Genomic DNA, 27327 nt, shown 5'->3' with positions numbered 1-27327 from the left:
TTTGAAGCCAAAAACTTGCAATCATGTTTCTTATGTCTCTCAGGAGCGGAGATTGGACTAGCCCCTCGACACGACACAATCACGTTTGTGATATCCGACGGCCAGGCGGAGAACGCTCCGTCATGCTGTAATGACCGAGGGGACACATTGAAAAGAGGCAGGACACAAGTCCAGGAGAGCCTGCCTCTGTATGACCTGAAGGTCACCGTGTTCCCTGTGGACAGTCAGATGCCTTCTATTGCAACAGGTCATGAATGCAGTGATGCTGCAGAAATGCCTATGATCATTTTTAAACATTATTAGTACCCTTGAGATTTGTGAAACGGTTCAAGAGCAAACATACACCTATATTAGCAAGTGTAGGCTAGTGGAAGAAAAATACTGAAAGCAACACTCTGGGCACACCAACAGAAATGTAAAATATTGAGCAATACTGTATAGTGCATTCCATTACTATTTTCTCTCACAATTATACCTAAATGGTCAATCAATATGGATGTTCTTCTCCTCCTTTGTAGGAGATGTGTTTGTGGTGGATGAGGGGGGTGTGGCCCCTATAACTGTAGCCCACCTCAGTGCCTCGGATGTGGACACTCCCCTGGAGGAGCTGGTGATCAGCCTGGTCTCTCCTCCCCAGTATGGCTACATTGAGAATATCCTGCCCAGTCCTGGATTTGAGAAAAGCAACACAGGCATCAGCATCGGTGAGTAGCTTTAACCCGTCATATTTGTCTTCATTTAACCCCAATCACATCACAGGCGTTGCACTTTTTCTTAGACTGTAGTGCTGTAACCTCAAGCCATTTGGAATCCCTCATAAGCAGTGAACAATCCACCGATTTCTTTTCCTAAATAAATCACTTGTTACATTAACCTTTTGTATAAACTCAAACTTTGTCCCCTTTTCGTAGTATGTATTACCAGTATGTACGTTATTAACTGTAAAGGTTTCCGGACTTTTCCACCTCAGCATCTCTCCTCCGGTCTCTCCTCAGCCTCCTTCTCTTACAGTGACATCATGAACAGACATGTGAACTATGTCCAGTCCAGACACCAGAGGATCGAGCCAACCGCTGACCAGTTGATGCTCTGCGTCTCTGACGGGAAACACACCTCTGCCCACGTCCACTTCTACATCATCATCAACCCCATCAATGACGAGGTGCCGGAGTTTCTCGCCAGAAATATCACGGTGAGTCACCCGTCGTCAAGCTGTCAATTATCCACAGCCGAGGTCACCACCAACTCTGGTCCTGGAGAGTTACTGGATGTGGAGGGTTTTATTCAAAGCCCATCACTAACACACCTGGTCCAGGCTGAAGACCATGATTAAGTGGAATTAGGTGTGCTAGTGCTGGTCTGAAACAAAACCCTGCACATCTTGTAGCTTTCCTGGGCCGAATTTGGAGGCTTCGTCTACACTATGTAAAGCTATTATAAAGTTCAAATCAAAGACCGTTTTATTGGTCACATACACATGTTTAGCAGATGTTATTGCGGGTGTAGCAAAATGCTTGTGTTTCAGGCTCCAACAGTGCAGTAGTATCTAACAATTTCACAACAATACACACAAATCTAAAAGAATGGAATTAAGAATATATCAATATTTGGACGAGCAATGTCAGTGCGGCATAGACTGAAATACAGTAGAATAGAATACAGTATATACATATGAGATGAGTAATGCAAAATATGTAAAAATTATTAAATTGACTAGTGTTCAATTATTAAAGTGGCCAGTGATTTCAAGTCTATGTATATAAGGCAGCAGCCTCTAAGGTGCGAGTGATGGCCTTTTTCATGCTCTTCACTCTCGGATTTCACATCTACAACAACTGAAACCCACTAACCACCTATTCTATAGTGCAACATGCCTCAATTCACTCTAGGACCACATCCGGACCGATTTAAACGACATCCCCATTGATGTTCCCGTGTAAAAAGGTGCGAGAGGGCCATATGAAGGAGCTGGACCCTGCTGTTATAAACGCGGTGGATCTGGACATCCCTAAGAACAACCTGCTGTTCAGCGTGGTCCAGGCCCCCCAGCATGGCACAATCATGGGCCGAACGTATGGCAACGACGTGCCCGCCAATGGAAGACCCGTCAACAGGCACAGGGACGCAGAGGTGCTGGTCCAGGACTTCACCATGCAGGAGTTGAGGAATGGTACTGTACTGTGACCAACTCCTTGTGACTCAGAGGCTGCCCTCATATGGACACCGTAGTACTGTGCCATTATTGAGACTGGTGATCCTGAAGAGCATGAAAAAGCTGTTGAGATTCAAGTAGAGCAATTTGGTGGGATTTGTGTACTAGTGATCATCAGTCGTGGGGTTATACATACAGGCACATTCAAATAATGAGTTCACCTCCACTGTTCAGGTATGTCTCTGATGTACATGCATGATGACTCTGAGAACATGGTGGACAGCTTCACCATCCAGCTGAACGATGGGAAACACCAGCTCCAGAGGCACGTGATGGTCAACGTACTCCCTGTCAATGACGAGGAGCCTCGAGTCATAAGGTAACAGATGGGACTTGTTACATTTACACACAGAGAAAACAATTAATTGATGTCCACACGTTCTGTAGAATTTACTATGAGTTTACTTCACCAATAATCCAGACATGGAACATACTGCAACCAGTTTACAACAGGTCGTATAAACGTCCTCCCGCCTAATCTAGACTTCCCTTATATCTGTGCTCCCCCTTCTGGCTTTCCTGAGTACAACACCACAATTTCTCCTTCCTGTGTACATTCGGTACACATTTCACACAAATTAATAAACAAACCGTTTGGGTGAAGCTTCCCCTAGGTACCGATCTAGGATTAGTTTCCACTCCCCCAGTCCTAACCTTAATCATTAGTGGGGGAAATGCTAAACTGACCCAAGCAACTTCACCCTACATGGTTGTCTGCCTTATAGGAACAATGGACTGGAGGTGGAGGCAGGCGAGGCTAGGCTGATCTCCAGTGCTATTCTCTTTGCTCAGGACAGCGACACTACCTCTCAGGAGATAGTCTACATGTTGGAGAGCGTTCCCACTCAGGGACTGCTACAGGTTAAGGTCAGTACACTCCTGTATAATCTGATATGAACTGGTACGTGTTATTAACAAATGCCAGCATAGAAAGAATTGTTCCATGCTAGATTAAAGGGACATTTCACTTAAAAAAAAACATGTATATTTCTAGTTGAAGTTGGACATTTACATACACTTCTACTTTGTGCATGACACAAGTAATTTTTCCAACAATTGTTTACAGACAGATTATTTCACTTATAATTCACTGTCTCACAATTCCAGTGAGTCAGAAGTTTACATGTACTAAGTTGACTGTGCCTTTAAACAGCTTGGAAAATTCCAGAAAATGATGTCATGGCTTTAGAAGCTTCTGATAGGCTAACTGACATAATTTGAGTCAATTGGAGGTGTACCTGTGGATGTATTTCAAGGCCTACCTTCAAACTCAGGGGAAAATCAAAAGACGTCAGCCAAGACCTCAGAATAATAATTGTAGACCTCCACAACTCTGGTTCATCCTTGGGAATAATTTCCAAACGCCTGAAGGTACCACATTCATCTGTACAAACAATAGTACGCAAGTATAAACACCATGGGACCACGCAGCCGTCATACCGCTCAGGAAGGAGACGCGTTCTGTCTCCTAGAGATGAACGTACTTTGGTGCGAAAAGTGCAACTCAATCCCAGAACAACAGCAAAGGACCTTGTGAAGATGCTGGAGGAAACATGTACAAAAGTATCTATATCCACAGTAAAACAAGTCCTATATCGTCCTATATATATATATATATATATATATATCCTGTATATATATATAAGTCCTATATAACCTGAAAGGCCGCTCAGCAAGGAAGAAGCCACTGCTCCAAAACCGCCATAAAAAAGCCAGACTATGGTTTGCAACTGCACATGGGGACAAAGATCATCATTTTTGGAGAAATGTCCTCTGGTCTGATGAAACAAAAATGGAACTGTTTGGCCTTAATGACCATCAATATGTTTGGAGGAAAAAGGGGGAGGCTTCCAAGCCCAAGAACACCATCCCAACCGTGAATCACGGGGGTGGCATCATCATGTTGTGGGGGTGCTTTGCTGTGTGAGGGACTCGTGCACTTCACAAAATAGATGGCAAGGGAAATTATGTGGATATATTGAAGCAATCTCTCAAGACATCAGTCAGGAAGTTAAAGCTTGGAGAGCTTCCAAATGGGTCTTCCAAATGGACAATGACCCCAAGCATACTTCTAAAAGTTGTGGCAAAATGGCCCAAGGACAACACAGTCAAGGTATTGGAGTGGCCATCACAAAGCCCTGACCTCAATCCTATAGAACATTTGTGGGCAGAACTGAAAAAGCATGTGCGAGCAAGGAGGCCTACAAACCTGACTCAGTTACACCAGCTCTGTCAGGAGGAATGGGCCAAAATTCACCCAACTTATTGTGGGAAGCTTGTGGAAGGCTACCCAAAACCCGAAAGTTAAAACTGTTAAAGGCAATGCTACCAAATACTAATTGAGTGTATGCAAACTTCTGACCCAATGGGAATGTGATGAAAGAAATAAAAGCTGAAATAAATCACACTCTACACTATTATTCTGACATTTCACATTCTTAAAATAAACTGACTAAGACAGGGAATTTTTTACTAGGATTAAATGTCAGGAATTGTGAAAAACTGAGTTTAAATGTATTTGGCTAAAGTGTAAACGTCCAACTTAAACTGTGTGTCTGTGTGTGTGTATATATATATATATATATATATATATATATATATATATATATATATATATATATATATATATATATATATATATATATATATATATATATATATTCTTCATTATTCAACTTTTGAAACATGCAAAATCATGCATGTCAACCTAACATTTTTCAAAAGATATTACTTTCAGTCCACTAATGATTTCACTGTAAGTAAATCATCAACATTCAGTCATTATGTGCCTTCCATTATGTGTTCTCTCCCTAACTGTCCATGGTCCCTTCTCAGGTAGGCTCTGACTGGGTGACCCAGTCTGCGGGGATGAACTGCACCCAGGAGACAGTGGACATGAACCTGCTGCGCTACCTCCATACCGGGCCACTGGGACACACACAGGATTTCTTTGTGTTCCACCTGCTGGACGGGAAGAACCGCTCCCCCGCGCAGCACTTCCACATCTCCCTCAGGGACATGGAGAAAGGTTTGTGAACAGATGGACAGACCACCAACCTGGGAAGTGCACTATTATGCAGTTTGCTATAACCTACACGTTCATGGTCTGTGTAAAAAAAAAAAAAATGCTAGTAAAGAAGTCTCATCATATCAGCTGGTAGCTACTACTACTGTTGTCTTATGTTATTAGAATAATGTTAAACTCAGCTAAAATAATGAATAAAATAAGCTGGTTTATAAGTCTATGTTGTGTAAACAAATTTGTGCAAACTTTCATTTTAAGACTTCACTTTCTCTATCAATTCCCAGGAGACATTGCCATTTTTGTGAAGCCGGTGAAGACCAGCCGCGGTGAGCGCGTGGTTCTGACCACAGACGTCCTGCTGGCGATGGACGGTACAGACAAACCCGAGGAGCTGTTCTACATCGTTACAGTCCCCCCCGGCAATGGCCACATGGAGTACATCAAACACCCTGGGGTGGCCATAAGCACCTTCAGCCAGATGGACATCGCTGCCAACCTGGTGGGCTACGTCCACGACAACAGAGCCACCGCGTCGTTGGAGACACTACAGTAATGGCGACCCTTTTAAATGTATAAAATGACGCGGCTGATAATCTTAACATTATTCCACATAATAGTGGTTGGAACATGCTGCAAACGATGCTGGTTTGTAGAAAAAAAAAAGACATCTCCAAGACTGTAGCCATCATAACAGATAGCAGATGGCTCACATCTGACCCACATCTATAAGTTTGATACATTGTATGAGATGAAGTACCTTCCCCTAAGAACCTGCCATGCTCCTGTATGTCTTTGTTAGGTTCGTCGTCAGCAATGGCAAGGCCACCCGTAACGGCACCCTGGAGATTTACGTTGAGACCACCGACCACGTGCTGCCATCACTGACCTGTAACAGCGGCTTGAGAGTCCCTCAGGACTCCTCCATGGCGGTGACCCCTGACGCCCTCGCCTTGTCCGACCCCGACACCCCACCCAGTGACCTGCTCTTCTTCCTGGCCCAGCCTCCGCAGTACGGCACACTGCTTCGTGGCGGTGTCCCGCTCGCTACCGGTGGCAACTTCACCCAGTGGGACCTGCAGGAGCTGGAGGTGACTTACAGGCACGGGGGCGGCCCGTCGCAGATCGACCGCTTTGCCTTCACGGCCTCAGACACTACCAACAGGAGTTTCCTGCTGGAGGGGAGGGTGCAGACGGAACCTGTTATCTTTACCATTCAGGTAGGACACACTTATCTGCATACACACCTATGCCCAGATATGTCGATTGAGGTGCCGTTTCAGGTATACAGTAGATCAGCACAGCAACTTATTCAATAGTAGTGGAATCAAAATAATTAGTTGTGCAATGTTTTGATGGACACCTTTGATGGTGCCTAATGAACAAGACCCTGTATTCCAGATTGAGCCTTTGGACAGCTCGGCTCCTGAGGTTGTGCAGCTGCAGTCTCTGTGGAAGGCTGAAGTCCTGTCTGACGGTCGCTATGGGATCTACCTCTCGTACCGGGAGCTGAGAGCGCAGGACGGCAACACCAAGGACGAAGACCTCACCTTCCACATCCACAGGCCACCATACTTTGGCTACCTGGAGAATACGATTAAAGGTGAAGCCTTATATGCAGGGGCGTCAGGCCCCATTTCCTCAGTTTTATCCTTTTATCCACTGAAAATACAGAAATATTATTTATTTTACGCATAATTAATCCAAATGCATTTAATTAGGCCATCAGTGCTCCTTCAAAAAAAGACCATTACGATAGCACATAGACCCCAGGTTAATTGTGTTTGCTCTTCAGTAAACAGTCCATCTTACACTGTGCTCTTGCAGGCAGCTTTATCCAGCAGCGTTTCACTCAGAGGGACCTGAGCAAAAGGACTATCGTGTATATCATAGACCCAGCGACAGAAGCCCTGTCGGACAGCCTGGAGTTCAGAGTGTCCGACCCCCTGGGGAACACTGGGCCCTCCCACACGTGAGCTGCTACTCCGCACAAGACACAAATAGTATTAGTATGCTCTACATACTGTGGTCAGTCAGGGGGAGGAGAGAACCAATGGTTACATACATACTACTGTACACGACGAGGCCAATTTATATGACAGCTTATGAAGATTTGTACTGTGTCCTCGTAATGAAAGAAGGTACCATCACCCTCAATCAACTTGGAAAGGCAACGCAGGGTCTTTGGTAAGTGTGTGAAACTGTTTTCACTGTGCTGTGTTCTTCATGGTTCCATGCTGCAGGCTGGAGCTGAAGTGGTCTCGTGTGGAGCTGGCTGTGTCTGAGTACCAGGCATGTGAGGACCAGGGCCCTGTCTCACTGGACGTCCTACGGAAAGGCAACATGGCCGAGTCCTCGTACATCACCATCAAGGTTTCTGATCGATCCGTTTCAAACAGTATGATTCTTAGAACAATTCCTGTAATCTAGAAATTCTGCTAAATTGCATATATTCATTCTTTACCTTTATTTAACCAGGTTAGTCTCGGTGAGGTAAATCAAGTGATAGATGGCACTGCAAATCCATTTTAGTGCCATGAATGTAATGTCACTTTCGGATTCCCCTTTTGTCAATATCTTAGGTGAGAGAGGTCACAGCGACTGCTGGAAAGGATTTCACTCTGAGCCCGTCCAGCCTAATCCAGTTTGATCCTGGTATGTGTGGCTTTGGAGTGGGATGTTGATATGAGTTACCATCATAGATTAGGAGATAGGTAACTCAAACCTGTGCTCTCTATGAAGGCGTATCCAAAAGGAGCTGGCGTATTGAAATTACCCAAGATCACCTGGAGGAGGCAGAGGAGACATTTGAAGTGACACTGGTGTCCCCTGAGGGAACCGTAGTAGGCAGCACCTCCAAAGCGCTGGTTAAAATCAAGGACTCTGGGAAAGGTGAACACTGGGGAACTAGTGACTAAATCAAATAGAAACATTTTCTATTGTCTTGTGAGTCAATGCCGTTTCTTTATTTTAATCTAAAAAGGTTGTACATTGTCAAGGTACATTTTTCAAGTTATTGAAACTGGAGGGACCGAGGAAGCCAAAGACTGATAGACAATACACCAACCTTCTATGAAGTATTGACGTGGTTTCAAAATCTCTATGTAAGTCTCTGTGCTTTTCCAGGACAGTGTGGATCCAGTCGGGCCCCTATGGGCTCCAGTCTGGGGGGGAAGCAGGTTCAGTCAGGGCCGTACCCCCAACATGGCTCCATTCATTTGGAGACACTACCCCTTGCCAAGGGAGACCAGCAGATGACCTGGACCCGGGGCGATGGTATGCCCCAGTCTGTGCCCGCTGCTGGGCCCGCCACGCCCCATATGAAACTCAGAGCCATGGCCAACAGAAAGACGGTGAGTTTTTAACTCTGTAATCACCGGTGTGACTGTTATTCTGTTGAGGTTTGTCCCAAGTCTTTGTTCCAAGCCTTCACTCTAAACTATGCTAAACCTAAGAGTTATGTAGTACAACTTGATCATGTATTATCTTCTCACAGATTCCACCATCGTCAGTCCATCGTAATGGAACAGAAACTGTGTTCACGGTAAGGCTACGACCTTTTGCACTAATCTAACACAGCGAATCCAACCTAGGGACAGCCATCACTGTCTTTCTCTCACTGCCACTCTGTGGTTGCAGTACCACGGGATCATGTCCGTGCGCCTGGAGGATGACAAGTCTCCGTCTAGGAAGGGAAGGAAGGCTAATATTCAGGTGACCAGCAGAGGGCGGCAGCAACATGCAGCCGCAGCACCACCAGTGGCTCCCAACCTCAACCCTAAACCTGTCCCTAAGACGAAGAGTGACAGCTTGCTCCCACGTACAATGCCTGAGAAGCCCAATAAGGTGAGTCATCGTTACATTGATTCATAACAGGTTCTATATCGCAGCGACTTTAGTACAACACCGACAATCACATCGAGAGGTTTGGATCTCATGGTGTAACAGCTAAGTTAGGACTGAAATCGCCTCAATATAAACAGACACTGAGGGTTATTCAGTCATTGGTGGCAGTGGCTATATAAACAAACCCAAAGCATAGATTACAGTCTCTCTCTCTTGGCCTATAAACTACTTCCAATATGATGAACAAATTTACTAAATGTGTTACTTACTCTAATAATTTTGGCCCTCAGGAGCCTTCACCTAGCTCTAGCCCTAAACCCTGTGTCCCAGAGCTGATGGGGCTCCTACACTTTAACCAGAGCTCAGGCGGGCTCCTCCGCTGCAACGGGGTCTCCTGGAAGCCCTGGGCTCCCACTGATGAGGTAATCAATCTGGGACGGATGGTGCCGGAAACAGAATAATGTACCCTCATCAATTGCCCAATTGTATTATGAATATCATACTTATACTATTTCAGGGTCATAGAGTATGGGCTAACCAAGTCATAGCTCAACATTCTGGGCCACTGTCTTGGACTGAGCTTGATGTGTCTGGGAAACCAGCCCTTAATGTTAGCCATTTCATATTTCAGTAATGAACTCTCAACTCATTGGCCAGCCATTTTCATCCTCCCCCGACACAGATGGTCAGTGCTCAGAATTGTCGTAAGGGCTGGACCTATCACAGCGGCAACTGCTACTTCCTGAGCACCGAGCGCAAGTCGTCGTGGAGCACCGCCATCAGGGCATGCAGGGAGAGGTGAGGAGGGGAACAAGAAACATGTGACCTATTTTGCGAGAATATGCCTTTGTGTTGGAGTAAACTATAATTTCTTATTTCTCCTGTGGTTCCAGTCACCAAGCCAATCTGGTGAGCGTTTTTTCCAAGGCTGACATGGACTGGCTGTGGGACTTCAGTGGAAGGAAGCCATTCTGGATAGGTAAAAAGTACCCTGTCCTATTTCCATTGGACGAAAAGTGGCTCAACGTGTGTGCGTGCGTCTACCTCACTCACTGTCCTCTCTCCATCTCTCAGGTCTAAACGACAGGGAGAGCCGAGGACGCTGGGAGTGGGTGGGTGGAGAACCCATCACCTACACCAACTGGAGGAAGAGCCCGGCCAGAGGCAAGAGGAAGGGGACCAGGAGGTGTGTTCTGGTGTGGAGGAGGGCCAAGTGGCAGATCAGAGACTGTAAGACGGGCAGGGGACATCTCTACATGTGTTACATCAAGACGTGAGCCGAGGGGGGGGATCCCTACGTTGGATTGATGCTATGAATCGGAACTGTTTTCTTTTCACTGCTGTTCCAACAGGAGTGGAGCTGACCCGCAAGACAAGTTGCATTCATACAGGTAACATCAGCCAATCGCCCAAAAGGAGATTTACTACGGTACTACAGAGATAGATGAAGAGGTCAGCTTTAATGAAACGGAAGTACTGCATCAAACACATCAGTCGCAAACATGTCACACATGCACCGCTGAAGCCCACGCTTTTCCCAGCTACTGTAGTTTAACGGGATCGTTCACTCCAATGACACTGGATTCCTTACCATTCTTAATGTTGAGTAGCTTTAACATGTACCGTACTGTTCACGTGTGTAACAGCTATACTTATTACTATCATTATTGTTGAGTGCTGTAACTGCTGCACTGGTCATCTGTGTAATATTTCATATCTGTGTATAACAAATTGTATTGTGAGTAACGCATACCTCTCAACGTGTACATTTCAAGTATTATTTGATTTCACCGTCTCAAGGTTGTATTCAAATGTACGGTCCTTGATGGTAGTAACACTGTCTTGTCTGAAATCAGTCATAACTGGGTTTGTGGACTATAGTATTTCTGTATTAACAAAATTTAATATTTTATGAATAACAACGTAAGATTCAGGTTACTCTCATCACTGACACTACACCCAATGGCCAGTTTATTAGGTATGCCATCCTGTTCACTAAAATGCTTTGCGCCTACAGACAGTGAGTCACGTGGCCGTGGCTTTCTATATAGAGAAGGCAGACAGGCATCGAGGCAGTCGGTCACAGTTAGATTGAAAGTTCGAGTGGGGGGAAACTAGTGACCTAAGCAACTTTGAGCGTGGTATGATGGTCAGTTCCAGTATCTCAGAAAACAGCTTGTTGAAGAGCGGTCGAAGGAGAATGGCAAGAATTGTGCAAGCTAACAGGCGTGCCACAAACTGGCAGATAACGGAAAAACATTGAGTGTAAAAACATTGCCTGTGTCATGCTGATGGCATAGTCAGGATTTTGGCGTCCATGACCCCATCCTGGTGTCAACGGTACAGGCTGGTGGTGGTGGTGTAACGGTGTCAGGAATGTTTTCCTGGCACACGTTACGTCCCTTGACACATATTGAGCAATGTTTCCAGATCCCCAAAGAATTTGGGCCGTTCTGGATGCAAAGGGACGTCCGACCCAGTACAAGATGGGCGCACTTAATAAACTGGCCACTGAGTGTATATGATGCCAACTCTACAGTTCACATTATGCCACAGAAACTCAAATACACAAATACAGAAAGGCATCAGCTGCCTTTGAGACAGCTTCGTATGCAGTTGTGGGATCACTCAGTTGCTTCCTCAAATTACATTTGAGGTCATTTGCAACATTTTACACATTTACTGTACAGAATTTATTTTAATTTCACATTCCATTTAAAATGTAATGATTTGTATGCAATTATTTTATAAACGTATATTATTCCAGAAATCTATCAGGTTAATCTTTATTTTACTGCTTTATTAGTTATTTTTCAAGAATAGGCTAATAATAGTATGCTAATAATGCTACATTATTTTGACACAACAATGCTGCATTTGAGTAAAGTAGAAGTTCAACAATTTGACAAACGTAGTCTACTCTGCCCCTGAGCCATATCATGCAGGTTAGCATTTTTCATCATGAATCTTGATCTGGAGGTAGCTCTGCACTGGTCACTAGCTGGCACAGCCACAAGTCATAACATTTTATTTTAAGCCTAACCACACTGCTAACCCTAATCTTGAAATTAAGAAGGTAATGTTTTTCTTTCATAAATGTTACAATATAGGCAATTTTGACTTTGCAGCTGGCCCATCTAGCGGAAATCGCTCAGTTCTGCCTCAAGGACAAGACTCATCCCAATAAACGCCAACCTGCCCATAACATAACAGTTGATATAAATCATTGTGCAATCACTATCAATACATAATAGGCGAAAGCAATATGGTGGATATGTACCAGGAATTCCCCCTGGCCTCTCCAGTTATGGTAAGGAGAACGGGAAGGGGACAGCACTAAGACTGTTAGGAGGCAGCCACTAGCCCTGATATGGCCTTTTAGCAGACAAAACACACATTTTATCCATATCAGAGCGACGAGGTCACAAACAAGTGCGAATCTCAAAGTAGGCCTTCATTCCAATTTGATAGACAGAAACAATTTGGTCCATAAAACCATTAGTGCTTCAAGAAAATATGAAATGTGGCTTCAGGTCAGAAATCTAATGATGTTTACTTATATTAATTTGATAGATTGATTTGATTAACTCGCCCCCTGTTACACTAGTACTAGGGTAGCCAAACTCACCATTAGGGTTGAAACAATTCTGGTAACTTTCCCAAAATAGGAAAGAAAAAAGGTGCAACATTCGCTCACCATTAACAATGATTCCATTTTTGTTTTAAGCAAGGTTAAAAGACTAAAATTTCGGCCTTCATCAACTTTCCCAAAAAATCCCGGTTGGAGAATTCCTGCATTTCCTGCTCATTCCCTCCTGAATCTACTAACCAGGAAGACCTGGAACAACTGGGAATGAACTGGATCTGGAATTGTGCAACCCTACTCACCAACAGTAATAAGCACTCAGCACTACATAATCAAAGAAGTCCTATGGCTAAACGTCTACGGGTTAATGCACTAAAACCAATGGAGACAACATGATGAACTCAAACCAACAGAGGGCGAGTCAGGGCTTTCTGTCTCTCCGTCCCCATGGAGGATGTGCGTGTTCAGCGCGGCTTGGTCCCGATGGTGCGCTCCTTCTAGTTCTCAGACATTTTTGCGGATCATGTAGTTGAGGATGCCTCCGTTGTGGAAGTACGTCAGCTTCCAGTCTGTGCCGAACCTCATCCTCGCCTGGAATGTTTTGCCCGTGTCGAGCTGTAAGGGAATGACAGAATCATAATGTATTAGAGAGTTCATAGAAATCACAAAGTGTTCTTTTTTTGGACTAGGCATCTACTAGCAACTCAGACCTTCGCATAACTCATTAACTCAGAGAGGTTGGGTTAAATGCGGAAGACACATTTCAGTTGAAGGCATTCAGTTGTACAACTGACTAGGTGTCCAATTTTCCATTTCCACTGAGAATTTCCCAATTCCCACCCTATGTAAAGTACCTTAATGTCAACAATCATCACCAGGGGTGTGAGTGGCTCTAGGATGACTACGGTGTAACGCACTCGGCCCGTCAGGCCCAGGGTGTCTGCCATGTCCCCGGCCAGGTACTCCAGAGGGATGACCCCCATGCCCACCAGGTTACTGCGGTGGATCCTCTCATAGCTCTCTGCCAGCACAGCCTTGATGCCCTGGGAGAGGGGAACAGAGGGATGGGTGACACCTTATCGCCTCTAAATTGTAAATAAAACACTATAAAGAGTTTATATAATGTGTCATTACATACCTATTTGAAGGTTTGTGTCGAATTTGAATCGGGTTTTTAGGGCAGTGCTAAAGTGATCTTAGAAGTAAACCGAGGCTTTGAGAATGATGATCGCATGCAATGATGACGAAAAAAATGACTAGGTATCCCCCCCTTACCCCGTCACTGTCAATTTCTTGTTTTTAAAGGATGAAAGAAGTGCTACCTAGTGGAGAAAGATTGTAAGACAGAAATAGTTGCTTTATGCGTGCTGTACGCTACGACATGGCACGTCAAGATGTAACAGAGGGTCAGTTTTTTCAACTTTTCTCCAATACTATAGAGCCATTACCATGTCGATCAACGCTTGAATAGAAACCTAGTTCACACCCCCGATTTCGACGTCAACACAGTGGCTACAGTCCCATAAGTTTTCTTTGTAGCCTCGTTTGAATGTTGCGGTTGCGCACATTTGTACGGAATGGGGTGAGTGGGGTGAGTTTATATAGTACTTATAGCCTGGCTATCGCGCAAGTTTTGAAGAGCAATCAACGTTACTGGCTAGCTAGTTATGCTGTCACAGCCCTCGACCTCAAATGCAGTAATTTTACTTTAAAAGCATATGGTCAAGATAACAAATAATTGCAACAAAAAAAACAATAGTCACATATACCAATTTTCTTCTCTGTACAGCTGAAGTGGGCAGAAGGGTAGCTAATGATGTTATTATTAAAATGTGATTTTGAACTGCTAACACACTGCTAACCTCATGCCAAAAATGTCATGATTTTTTAACTATAATTTCCACGTGCACGTAAATGCAGAGCACCAAAGATGATGGTGTCCATGCCATAAACCGAAGTAGTGAGGTAGTGAGTGAGATAAGTTAACATTTGTTTTTGTTTTCTTTCTAAATGGTTAACTCATAATATGGATGATAACATATTCTTCAAATAGTGTTGGGCAGGTGTTTTTTCTTGACCAACCACTGCTCAGAATCTCAGAAAAGGGGCCTCCCGGGTGGCGCAGTGGTTAAGGGCTGTGCCATCAGAGTCCCTGGGTTCGCGCCCATGCTCTGTCGTAACCGGGAGGTCCGTGGGGCAACGCACAATTGGCCTAGTGTCGTCGGGGTTAGGGAGGTAGGGATGTCCTTGTCTCATCGCGCACCAGCGACTCAGCGATTAGGCCTGGCTCGAAGTCGACATTCCAATTAATCCCAAAGGATTAATCCCAAAGGTGTCCGATGGGGTTGAGGTCAGGGCTCTGTGCAGGCCAGTCAAGTTCTTCCACACCGTTCTTGACAAACCATTTCTATATATGCCACAAAGTTGGAAGCACAGAATCATCTAAAATGTCGTTGTATTAAGATTTCCCTTCACTGAAACTAAGGGGCCTAGCCCAAACCATGAAAAACAACCCAGATCCTTCTTTCTCCTCCACCAAACATTGCATTTGGCACTATGCGTTCGGGCAGGTAGCGTTCTCCTGGCATCACCCAAACCTAGATTCGTTCATCGGACTGCCAGATGGTGAAGCGTGATTCATAGCAGAGCAGAAATTTGACTAACTGACTTGTTGGAAAGGTGGCTGAGCTCTTCAGTAAGGCCATTCTACTACCAATGTTTGTCTATAGAAATTGCATATCTGTGTGCTAAATTGTATACACCTGTCAGTGACCGGTATAGCTGAAATAGCAGAATCCACTAATTTGTCCACACACTTTTGTATGCAGTGCATTCAGAAAGTATTCAGAACCCCCTTCCCTTTTTCCACATTTTGTTACGTTACAGCCTTATTCTAAAATGTATTAAATTATTTGTTTGTCTCGTCAATCTACACACAATACCCCATAATGACAAAGCGAAAAAAGGTTTTTTTAAACATTTTTACAAATTAAAAAAATAATTTAAAAAAATCTAAACCTATTTACAGAAGAAGACTCAAATTGAGCTCTGGTGCATCTTGTTTCCATTGATCATCCTTGAGATGTTTCTACAACTTGATTGGAGTCCACTTGTGGTAAATTCAATTGATTGGACATGATTTGGAAAGGCACACACCTGTCTATATAAGGTCCCACAGTTGACAGTCGAAGGAATTGTCTGTAGGGTACCAAAACATTTTTGCAGTGTTGAAGGTCACCAAGAACACAGTGGCCTCCATCATTCTTAAATGGATGAAGTTTGGAACCACCAAGACTCTTCCTAGAGCTGGCCACATGGCTAAACTGAGCAATCGGGGGAAGAAGGGCCTTGGTCAGGGAGGTGGTCAAGAACCAGATGCTCACTCTGACAGAGCTCCAGAGTTCCTCTGGATCGGAGAACCTTCCAGAAGGACAACCATTTCTGCAGCACTCCACCAAACAGTTCTTTATGGTAGAGTGGCCAGGCAGAAGCCACTCCTCAGTAAAAGGCACATGACCGTCTGCTTGGAGTTTGCTAAAAGGCACCTAAAGGACTCTCAGACCATGAGAAAGAAGATTCCCTAGTCTGATGAAACCAATATTGAACACTTTGGCCTGAATGCCAAGCATCACATCTGGAGGAAACCTGGCACCATCCCTACGGTGAAGCATGGTGGTGGCAGCATCATGCTGAGGGGTTGTTTTTCAGCGGCAGGGACTGGGATACTAGTCAGGATCGAGGCAAAGATGAACAGAGCAAAGTACAGAGAGATCCCTGATTAAAACTTCTCCAGATCGCTCAGGTCTTCAGACTGGGGCGAAGGTTCACCTTCCGACAGGACAACAACTCTGCAACCAAGACAACGCAGGATTGGCTTTGGGACATCTCTGAATGTCCTTGAGTGGCCCAGCCAGAGCTCGGACTTGAACCCGATCGAACATCTATGGAGAGACCTGAATATAGCTGTGCAGCGACGCTTCCCATCCATCCTGACAGAGCTTGAGAGGATCTGCAGAGAATAATGGTGTGCCAATACAGGTGTGCCAAGCTTGTAGCATCATATCCAAGAAGACTCGAGGCTGTAATCACTGCTTCAACAACAATTTTGTAAATATGTTTTTTTGATTTTTTATTCTTTACATTTGTAAAAAATTCTAAATATCTGTTTTCTTTTTGTCATTATGGGGCATTGTGAGTAGATTGAGGGGGGGGGAACAATGTAATCCATCAAGCGCTATGATTAAACTGGCTCTCATAAGTAGCGCCACAGGAAAGGAAGACCCAGATTTACCTCTGCTGCAGAGGACAAATTCATTAAAGTTACCAGCCTCAACTTGCAGCCCATATAAATGCTTCACAGAGTTCAAGTCACAGACATCTGAACATCAACTGTTCTGAGGAGACTGCGTGATTCAGGCCTTCATGGTCAAATGTCTACAAAGAAACCACTAAAGGACACCAATAAGAAGGAGAGAATTGGGCCCAGAAACACGAGCAATGGACATTAGATCGGTCGAAATTTGTCCTTTGGTCTGGAGTCCAAATTGGGGAGATTTGGTTCCAACCGCCATGTCTTTGTGAGATACAGAGTAAGTGAACAGATGATCTCTGCCAGTGTGGTTCCAAACATGAAGCATGGAGGAGGTGTGATGGTGTGGGGGTGCTTAGCTGGTGACACTGTTTGTGATTTATTTAGAATTCAAGGCACACTTAACCAGCATGGCTACAACAGCATTCTGCAGCGATACACCAAACCATCTGGTTTACGCTTAGTCCCACTATCATTTGTTTTTCAACAGGACAATGACCAAACACACCTCTATGATGTGTAAGGGCTATTTGACCAAGGAGGGGCGTGATGGAGTGCTGTATCAGATGACCTGATCGCCACAATCCCCCAACCTCAACCCAATTGAGATGGTTTGGGATGAATTGGACCGCAAAGTGAAGGAAAAGCAGCAAACAAGTGCTCAGCATATGTTGGAACTCCTTTAAGACTGTTGGAAAATCATTCCAAGTAGAGCTGGTTGAGAGAATGCCAAGAGTGTGCGAAGCTGTCATCATGGCAAAGGGTGGCTACTTTGAAGAATCTAAAATATGTTCCGATTTGTTTAACACTTTCTTTTTGGTAACTACATGATTCCATATGTGTTATTTCATAGTTTTAATGTCTTCACAATTATTCTACAATGTAGAAAATAGTAAAAAATAAAGAAAAACCCTTGAATGAGTAGGTGTGTCCAACCTTTAGACTGATACTGTATATTTCCTGAGCATTCTTATATCTTTTAGAAAAAGGACAGACACTTGTTCCTAATGATTTATTTTCTGACTGTCTTTTTAGCCATTTATGAATGTGTTATTCAATGTATTTCTATGTGCTATAGTAGTAAAGGCCAAATTCAATATTTTAGCAAATACGTGTTGTACCTGAAGGGGTCCTAAAATTCCAAATCAAATAGCTAAATACTCCATAGCATGACCATCTTAAAACAATTCCATATTTCAGCATAGAATCCCCTCAACCATAAAGTCATAAGATAAGTCTCATTTTAATTTTGATAAACATGTTGAAAATATATTTGAAATTGTGCTAACTTGCCTTGAACTAGTTATCTATACAATGATTATTTTTCTCATCTTGATAAATCTTTGAAGTTCAGTTCGATAGGGAGCAGTGTTATGGAGGGTTTAATGTTGAAGTTCCTTCCTCTTTTTGCTGCCTTCCCTGGTCCTCTGCATCCTATAGGTCTTCTTAGCCTGCGCTCTCTCTTTCTCCAAAACCTCAGTGTCATCCAGGATCTTCAGGCTTGGGATCTGACTGATCACATACTGCCTGTGTGGCCAGAGGAGGAATATGTTGGTGGGTGAGACACAAAAAGCATAAACCACATAATTTCATACTGTAGTAATGACAGAACATATTGATGAGGAACAGTAAGTCGTTCCAAAACCAATCCGCAAGGGTTTTTTTGTGTGTAGATTGATGCGGGAAAAAAATAATTGAATCAATTTTCGAACAAGGCTGTAACGTAACAAAATGGAAAAAGTCAATGGGTCTGAATGCTTTCCAAATGCACTGCATATCACACAATTTTAACTCCAATTTATTTTGAGTTATAGAATCATGTCATATTCCTATGACCTGTGAGGTTACACAACACATCCTTCTCATCTGAATCTAAAAAGACACCTGATCAAAAAGGTGCAGCTTTAGTGTATCAGCTGTGTTCACTCAAGCTCACCTGTAGTCTATGTACTGGTCTAGACTCCCTCCATTGAAGTAGCTGGGTGCTGATTCGTTGTTCATCATGCTGAGAATCCTACAGGAAGTAAAAACATCCAGAGGTCAGACAACAACACTTAAATGCCTAGTCACCTTACTCCTTTACATACAGTGAGTGAAAATAGGATTTGAATACTGCTGATTTTGTACGTTTGCCCACTGACAAAGAAATGATCACTCTATAATTTTAATGGTAGGTTTATTTGAACGGTGAGAGACAGAATAACAACAAAAAAATCCTGAAAAACTCACGTCAAAAATGTTATAAATTGATTTGCATTTTAATGAGGGAAATAAATATTTGACCCCCTCTAAATCAGAAAGATTTCTGGCTCCCAGGTGTATTTTATACAGGTAACGAGCTGAGATTAGGAGCACACTCTTAAAGGGAGTGCTCCTAATCTCAGTTTGTTACCTGTATAAAAGACACCTGGGAGCCAGAAGTCTTTCTGATTGAGAGGGGGTCAAATACTCTCCACCAAGGCCAAGACCAAAGAGCTTTCCAAGGATGTCAGGGACAAGATTGTAGACCTACACAAGGCTGGAATGGGCTACAAGACCATCACCAAGCAGCTTGGTGATTATTCGCAAAGGGAAGAAACACAAAAGAACTGTCAATCTGCCTCGGCCTGGGGCTCCATGCAAGATCACACCTCGTGGAGTTGCAATGATCATGAGAACGGTGAGGAATCAGCCCAGAACTACACGGGAGGATCTTGTCAATGATCTCAAGGCAGCTGGGACCATAGCCACCAAGAAAACAATTGGTAACACACTACGCCGTGAAGGACTGAAATCCTGCAGCGCCCGCAAGGTCCCCATGCTCAAGAAAGCACATATACATGCCCGTCTGAAGTTTGCCAATGAACATCTGAATGATTCAGAGGACAACTGGGTGAAAGTGTTGTGGTCAGATGAGACCAAAATGGAGCTCTTTGGCATCAACTCAACTCGCCGTGTTTGGAGGAGGAGGAATGCTGCCTATGACCCCAAGAACACCATCTCCACCGTCAAACATGGAGGTGGAAACATTATGCTTTGGGGGTGTTTTTCTGCTTTGGGGACAGGACAACTTCACCGCGTCAAAGGGACAATGGAAAGGGCCATGTACCGTCAAATCTTGGGTGAGAACCTCCTTCCCTCATGGGTCGTGGATCGTGGATGGGTATAATGGGTCGTGGATGGGTATTCCAGCATGACAATGACCCAAAACACACGGCCAAGGCAACAAAGGAGTGGCTCAAGAAGAAGCACATTAAGGTCCTGGAGTGGCATAGGCAGTCTCTAGACCTTAATCCCATAGAAAATCTGTGGAGGGAACTGAAGGTTCGAGTTACTAAACGTCATCCTTAACCTTAATGACTTGGAGAAGATCTGCAAAGAGGAGTGGGACAAAATCCCTCCTGAGACGTGTGCAAACCTGGTGGCCAACGTCAAGAAATGTCTGACCTCTGTGATTGCCAACAAGGGTTTTGCCACCAAGTACTAAGTCATGTTTTGCAGAGGGGTCAAATAATTATTTCCCTCATTTAAAAAGCAAATCAATTTATAAAATTTTTGACATGCGTTTTTCTGGATTTTTTGGTTATTCTCTCTCATTGTTCAAATAAACCTACCATTAAAATTATAGACTGATCATTTCTTTGTCAGTGGGAAAATGTACAAAATCAGCAGGGGATCAAATACTTTTTTCCCTCACTGTATCTACCTCTATCACTCCAGTACCCCTGCACATTGTAAATATGGTATTGGAACTGACCCTGTATATAGCTTACTTACTTTCTTGTGTTGTTCTTATCTTATTTGTATTTCTTGTTTGTTCTAATTTATTTTGTTTTTAGGATTACATTGATTTATGTATTACTGCATTGTTTATTTTATTTATTTTTATTTTACCTTTATTTAAGGCAGGTCAGTTAAGAACAAATTCTTATTTTCAATGACGGCCTAGGAACAGTGGGTTTGTACTTGTGCATGTGACATTAAAACTTGAAAATGGTGTTTGTGTTCTGGTTTCATGTTTTTTATGTTGTATTAACATGTCTGTTCAATGCTCCACAATGTTGCACCCTACTGAACGCAGTTTGGAATGAAAACAACAAAGATGTTGGCTTCAACAGAAACTGTCACCCAGGCAAAAACACACACGCACACACTGCCCCAATGGCTTCAGTAAAAGCCAGTCTTACTTGATGTTGGGGAACTTGCTTCGGATCTCCTCAACGAAGATGGGCAGGTTGCCGACCTTGTTCTTGTTGATCCACACGGTGGTGACACTAGGCATGTAGGGGAATTTGACGTGGGACGAGTAGCTGTTGCAGTCCAGGATCAGAGTGCTGAGCTTCTCCAGTTCACCCAGGAGAGCTGGGCTCCGTTGGCAGCTGAATGAAGGAGAAACATTGCCAGGTAGACTGTGTGTTAATAGTATAGTACACATGCATAGCATGTCTCTGATTGGTGCATGAAAGAGAGAGATGGAACTAAGATGTGTGTGTGTGTGTGTGTGTGTAGCACGTGTGTATGTAATATGTGTGTATTTGCCTCTGTCTCTACAGGGCTCAGAGCAGAAGGATACTCCTCCAGCAGGTTGTAGCTGAGGTCCAACACTTCCAGGGTGTCTCGCTGGGCTAGTATGACTTCGTAGGGGATCTCTAGCAATCCCTGGTAGGCAAAGGAGAGACTCCGAAGCCCCAGCACCGGGCCTGGCTGACCGGGCTGACCAGGCCCCCCTGTCTCCATGGCCAAGAGGCAGAGCTACAGCCTCCCAACACCTCACTTCTCGGTGTCAACTAGCCAGATTACCAGGGGATTCAGATACATGGCGCCATAACTCCCAATATCCACCCTCAAATCAAAACGACAAGGGCATCATGGTTTAGTTATTGAGAGTACTAATTACCAAAACCTCTTTTCCAGGAGTTAAACATAAACAAGCAGCCAAAATGCTAATCGCTCACCTAAACATCTGCTGAATTGTACATATAATTGACTGACAAGATAGTTAAATCAGCTGATGTCCCAGGGAAACCGGGGTTCAAATACTATTTGTAATCTTTTACGTACTTTAAGCGCTTGCTTCAGCCTGCCTGGGTTGCTATGTGGGTGGGGTTTGCAATAGGGAAGCTCAATGAAGCACAGCTAACGTATTTGAAATGATTTCAAATGGCATTTGGTCCCAGATCTAAATCAGTCAATGATCGGAGGGATTGCATGGAAACCAGCAGCTGCAGTAGAACTTCAGGGCCAAAATTGTATAACCATTCCAAAATGTATAACCATTTTTCACCTTTGAGATGTGTTGGTCCATCTTGAATTTTTGAATGTTGACATGAGTTCATTACAGCACTGTTACACGGGTAGAAAGAATACACTAACAAGCATTTTATGGCTAGAGGAACATAATACAGTAGTTTACCGTCAGTGAGGTGGTTCGGTTATCATTCAGTTCACCCTTCTTTATTTGTAGAATACAGTAGATCAACAGCAGTGCCTGTTGTCATGTGCTACTATTAAGTCCATTCACCATTAGATCGGGGCTGAGAGTATTGGAGTCCAGGAGGCTATGAATGAATGACCCACTCTGTTAAAAAACCAGACGAAATGCCAGTGCATGTCATTCCCTCAGTGAAATGTTTTTCTCCAGGCAGATTAGCCCTCTCATAGTTCTACAAACATCTTTAAATCTTGCCATTTGAAATAATTATATGAAAAAGCTACGGTTGTATGGTCAGCAACTCTTAAAAAACAATCTGGATCGCTCACGAATGACACCACGGGTGCAGCAAAGCTGTCTCAAACTTGTCAGAGATACATAGGAACATTCATAGAAGCAGGTCAGTTCAAATAGGCAAATATGATTTCACAAACAATATATACATCTCATGAACAGATCTATATACAGGTAATCATTCCATTTGATCCAACTCACCGCGATGTGTGGTTTTCAGGCAGCTTTACCGGCTGAGATGCAGTCTGCTCACTGCACATAAAAGGCACTCATTCATGGCTCAGGTCTAGATCACAAGATCCGGATAATCACATTGGCCGTTAACCCCTTCCTGTCCACGGGTTCTCCCAAAGGCCAAGACCCAGCAAAACAAGTGGCGTAACAATATGTTAAGTTTCAGATAGAAATGTAATGAATAGAGCTGACACAATTCCTTATTCCACGTGTCAGAGAGCCATGTTCATTCTACATAATACATTTCTCTCTGAACCTTCCACAATGTACTGGCCCAGTTAATGTACTGGCCCAGTTATCCCCCCAAAAATAATTTATAGTTATTCTTCTAGTCAAGGGATACCGTGACGAGATCCTGAGGCCCATTGTCATGCCTTTCATTCACCGCCATTGCCTCATGTTTCAGCATGATAACGCACAGCCCCATGTTGCAAGGATCTGTACATAATTCATGGAAGCTGAAAATGTCCCAGTTGTTCCATGGCCTGCATACTCACCAGACATGTTATGTGTACAACGGCGTGTTCCAGTCATGTGTACAACAGCGTGTTCCAGTCATGTGTACAATAGCGTGTTCCAGTCATGTGTACAACAGCATGTTCCAGTTCCCGTCAATATCCAGCAACTTCGCACAGCCATTGAAGAGTGGAAAAGCATTCCACAGGCCATAATCAACAGCCTGATCAACTCTATGCGAAGGAGATGTGTTTCGTTGCATGTGGCAAATGGTGGTCACACCAGATACTGATTGAGTTTCTGATCCATGCCAGTACCTTTAAAAAAAAAAGTTCAGTGACTAGCATATCTATACTTCTAGTCATGTGAAATCCATAGATTAGGGCCTAATGATTTTATTTAAATTGACTGATTTCTTTACATGAACTGTAACTCAGTAAAACCTTTGAAATTGTTGCATGTTGCGTTTATTTTTGGTTCAGTGTACTTTAGAATACTAATAGATACTACACATTTCCCCTGAAATAAGCCATATAACACTAAACAGTAATATTACTGGCTAAAATAACACAGCAACTGTAACGGTAACATTATCTATATACATATTATTAAAGGTAGACTCAGCGATATGATGTAGATGCAGAATGTAAACAGCATAGTGGGTTAATTTCCGCAACCACTAAGCGATTTGAAGTGTGAGGCTCAACTTCTCAGCTGTTTTAGTCCCCTGGTAACCACGCTGTGAACAGCAGGGATGCTGATGTTCTCATAGAACAAAACGTATAAGATCTCCAAAGCCCGTATTAACCTCAGACCTTATTTTCTGTGTTTTTTTCCATTCTTTCTCCATACATTTTCCCCAAAGGAATGGCTGAACGACCCAGACTCATTTCCGGGGTTTAGTACTATTGCTATTCTATTAGCTGTCTCCTCCTCGGCCCGGGGAAACGGCCTCTCGCTCTGAAGCACCTCGCTCCTTGGCTCTTATTTGGTTGCCAACTCAGCCATCAATCGGTAAGTCTCCGCTCTCTACTGTATATCTACTGGATTTGTTGTTGTTATGGTCTCTGAGTTCCTGCTTTGGCTAGATTAATTGGTGTTGATTTCTGGCTTATTACTTAGTTATGTCAACCATGGTGGTTGGCTAGTTAGCTGGCTAGGCTAGCATGCATACTAAAATAACTAACTTTATCTGGCTGGCTTGCTTGCCGGCTAAGATAACTGCATATACAGCACCTTCGGAAAGTATTCAGACCCCTTGACTTTTTCCGCATTTTGTTACATTACAGCCTTATTCTAAAATTGATTAAATACAAATAAATCCTCAGCAATCTGCTCACAATACTCCATAGTGAAAACAGGTTTTAATAAATGTTTGCAAATGTATTAAACATTTTAAATGTAATAAACATTTTAAAAGTAATATCACATTTACATAAGTATTCCGACCCTTTGCTATGACACTCGAAATTGAGTTCCGGTGCATCTTGTTTTCACTGATCACCTTTGATGTTTTTACAACTTGATCGGATTCCACCTGTGGTAGATTCAAATGATTGGACATGATTTGGAAAGGCAAACACCTGTATATTTAAGGTCCCACAGTTGATAGTGCATGTCAGAGCAAAAACCAAGCCATGAGGTCAAAATAATTGTCCGTAGTGCTCCGCGACAGGATAGTGTCTGGGGAAGGGTATTAAAAAGATTCTGCAGCATTGAAGTTCCCCAAGAACACAGTGGCCTCCATCATTCTTAAATTGAAGAAGTTTGGAACCACCAAGACTCTTCCTAGAGCTGGCCACACGGCCAAACTGAGCAATCGGTGAAGAAGGGCCTTGGTCAGGGAGGTGACCAAGAACCCAATGCTCAATCTGACAGTGCTTCAGAGTTCCTCTGTGGAGATGGGAGAACCTTCCAGAAGGACAACCATCTCTGCAGGTCTTTATTGTAGAGTGGCCAGGCAGAAGCCACTCCTCAGTAAAAGGCACATGACAGCCCACTTGGAGTTTGCCAAAAGGCACCTAAAGATTCTCTGGTCTGAACCAAAATTAAACTATTTGGTCTGAATGCCAAGTTTCTGGAGGGAATCTGGCACCATCCCTATGGTGAAGCACAATGGTGGCATGGTGGAGAGTAGTCAGGATCGAGGCAAAGATGAACGGCACAAAGTACAGAGAGATCCTTGATGAAAACCTGCTCCAGAGTGTTCAGGACCTCAGACTGGGGCAAAGCTTCCCCTTCCAACAGGACAATGACCCTAAGCACCTTCATGATGTTGCCCTGTTGGGTGAGGTTTATGACTCCACAGAATGGACTCTTGGAAAGCCCTTTGTCACCACAGAGAAAGTATGGTAACATCAAAAGGTTGGGGAATGGAACATTATTTCCCTTTCTCAACCAGTTGAAAGTGTCTGTTGGTACTTAAAGAATATTATGTCAGATCAGTTGTTGTCTGGGACATTATATCTGATGATAGGACGACATAAATTGGATATAGGAAAGTCTACACATTCTAGGTATCAGATTCACATGGAATTGTTGTGCCATTGAAATGTTTAAATATGAAACTATTTGTGAAAATATTAAATGTAATTTTAGCCTCCTAAATAAGATAATTGTTTCATAGTATAACTTAGGCCCAGTCAGTGGCCACACCCAAGTGAACAGACATTGGTTGAGAACTATGAAACACGCCCTTCTCTCCCCAGTGCAAAAGCCTGTTGACGGAAGTCAACCTTAGTTCCTGATGACGTGAGGACTGCTGTCCGTACATTTAAAAGGGCTAATTTCAACTACAACCTAACGAAATTTACGAGACAAGATAACGTGGAGGTGACGATTGCCACGTTAGAATTGTGAATTTCGACTAGACCAGCCAGAATACAGTGCAAACTGATTATGGCAGAATGGTATGAACTTTGAACTATTATTCCCCAAAGAAGAAGTCATTACATCCTAGTCGTCGCGGTTATCAGCTGCAGTTGAGAACTCAGCCTAGGACGAGGACAGACAATCTCCTAAGAAGGGTACTTCATCGTATCCGCTCTAATAAATATAATAAACTCATGTCACACCCTGGCCTAACCAAAATAATAAAGAACACACAAAATACTAAGACCAGGGCGTGACAGAACCCCCCCCAAGGTGCGGACTCCCGGCCGCACACCTAAACCCATAGGGGAGGGTCCGGGTGGACGTCTGTCCACGGTGGCGGCTCCGGCGCGGGACGTGGACCCCACTCCAACAAAGTCTTAGTCCATTTGCATCGCGTCCTTTGATTGGCGACCCTCGCCGCCGACCTTGGCCTAGTAACCCTCACCAAGGACCCCACTGGACTGAGGGGCAGCTCGGGACTGAGGGGCAGCTCGGGACTGAGGGGTAGCTCGGGACTGAGGGGTAGCTCAGTACTGAGGGGAAGCTCAGGACTCAGAGGAAGCTCAGTTCTGAGAGGAAGCTCAGGCAGGTTAATGGAACTGGCAGATCCAGGCTGACTGGTGGTTCTGGCAGATCCTGGCTGACTGGCAGTTCTGGCGGATCCTGGCTGAATGGCGGATCTGGCGGCTTTGGCTGCTCCATGCTGACTGGCGGCTCTGGCTGCTCCATGCAGACTGGCGGCTCTGGCTGCTCCATGCAGACTGGCGGCTCTGGCTGCTCCATGCAGACTGGCGGCTCTGGCTGCTCCATGCAGACTGGCGGCTCTGGCTGCTCCATGCAGACTGGCGGCTCTGGCTGCTCCATGCAGACTGGCGGCTCTGGCTGCTCCATGCAGACTGGCGGCTCTGGCTGCTCCATGCAGACTGGTGGCTCTGGCTGCTCCATGCAGACTGTCGGCTCTGGCTGCTCCATGCAGACTGGTGGCTCTGGCTGCTCCATGCAGACTGGCGGCTCTGGCTGCTCCATGCAGACTGGCAGCTCTGGCTGCTCCATGCAGACTGGCGGCTCTGGCTGCTCCATGATG

The 27327-nt window shown here is 44.2% G+C and overlaps 3 protein-coding genes across 6 annotated transcripts in view; 1 reads left to right on the top strand and 2 right to left on the bottom strand.

Annotated features, from left to right (window-relative positions):
• Positions 1-11846, top strand: part of frem1a (Fras1 related extracellular matrix 1a) — a 31699-nt gene extending 19853 nt beyond the window's left edge. For 2 of the 4 annotated variants that reach the window (XM_036987611.1, XM_036987613.1), the window contains exons 17-37: positions 44-247; positions 519-704; positions 996-1192; positions 1945-2170; positions 2387-2531; positions 2938-3079; positions 5048-5240; positions 5522-5786; positions 6037-6454; positions 6636-6837; positions 7062-7206; positions 7478-7607; positions 7817-7889; positions 7977-8126; positions 8361-8587; positions 8731-8778; positions 8874-9080; positions 9371-9502; positions 9763-9878; positions 9974-10059; positions 10155-11846. In XM_036987611.1, the coding sequence (XP_036843506.1) occupies positions 44-247; positions 519-704; positions 996-1192; positions 1945-2170; positions 2387-2531; positions 2938-3079; positions 5048-5240; positions 5522-5786; positions 6037-6454; positions 6636-6837; positions 7062-7206; positions 7478-7607; positions 7817-7889; positions 7977-8126; positions 8361-8587; positions 8731-8778; positions 8874-9080; positions 9371-9502; positions 9763-9878; positions 9974-10059; positions 10155-10357 (3695 nt within the window). In that variant the 3' untranslated portion in view covers positions 10358-11846. Of the gene's footprint in view, positions 1-43; positions 248-518; positions 705-995; positions 1193-1944; positions 2171-2386; positions 2532-2937; positions 3080-5047; positions 5241-5521; positions 5787-6036; positions 6455-6635; positions 6838-7061; positions 7207-7477; positions 7608-7816; positions 7890-7976; positions 8127-8360; positions 8588-8730; positions 8779-8873; positions 9081-9370; positions 9503-9711; positions 9879-9973; positions 10060-10154 lie in introns of those variants that run through there. The other 2 variants (XM_036987614.1, XM_036987615.1) reach the window with 2 other exon arrangements.
• A 130-nt stretch (positions 11847-11976) lies between these two features.
• On the bottom strand, positions 11977-14610 carry LOC110532973 (cytoplasmic aconitate hydratase). Its single transcript, XM_021617117.2, has 3 exons — positions 14592-14610; positions 13521-13741; positions 11977-13281 (listed from the first exon to the last, which is right to left on the bottom strand). The coding sequence occupies exons 1-3, from the start codon at positions 14608-14610 to the stop codon at positions 13171-13173; spliced, it is 351 nt and encodes a 116-aa protein (XP_021472792.1). The 3' UTR covers positions 11977-13170.
• A 3220-nt stretch (positions 14611-17830) lies between these two features.
• On the bottom strand, positions 17831-23017 carry LOC110531763 (U2 small nuclear ribonucleoprotein A'-like). The gene is made up of 4 exons (XM_021615163.2): positions 22881-23017; positions 21142-21333; positions 18912-18989; positions 17831-18502 (listed from the first exon to the last, which is right to left on the bottom strand). Exons 1-4 carry the CDS (start codon positions 22937-22939, stop codon positions 18358-18360), a joined length of 474 nt encoding a protein of 157 aa, XP_021470838.2. The 5' UTR covers positions 22940-23017; the 3' UTR covers positions 17831-18357.
• Between the last annotated feature and the right edge of the window lie 4310 nt (positions 23018-27327).

This window comes from Oncorhynchus mykiss, chromosome 9, assembly GCF_013265735.2.
Source record: "Oncorhynchus mykiss isolate Arlee chromosome 9, USDA_OmykA_1.1, whole genome shotgun sequence".
Classification (NCBI taxonomy): Eukaryota; Metazoa; Chordata; class Actinopteri; order Salmoniformes; family Salmonidae; genus Oncorhynchus; species Oncorhynchus mykiss.
Note: the sequence above shows the minus strand (reverse complement) of the source record. Positions and strands in the feature narration are given on the sequence as shown.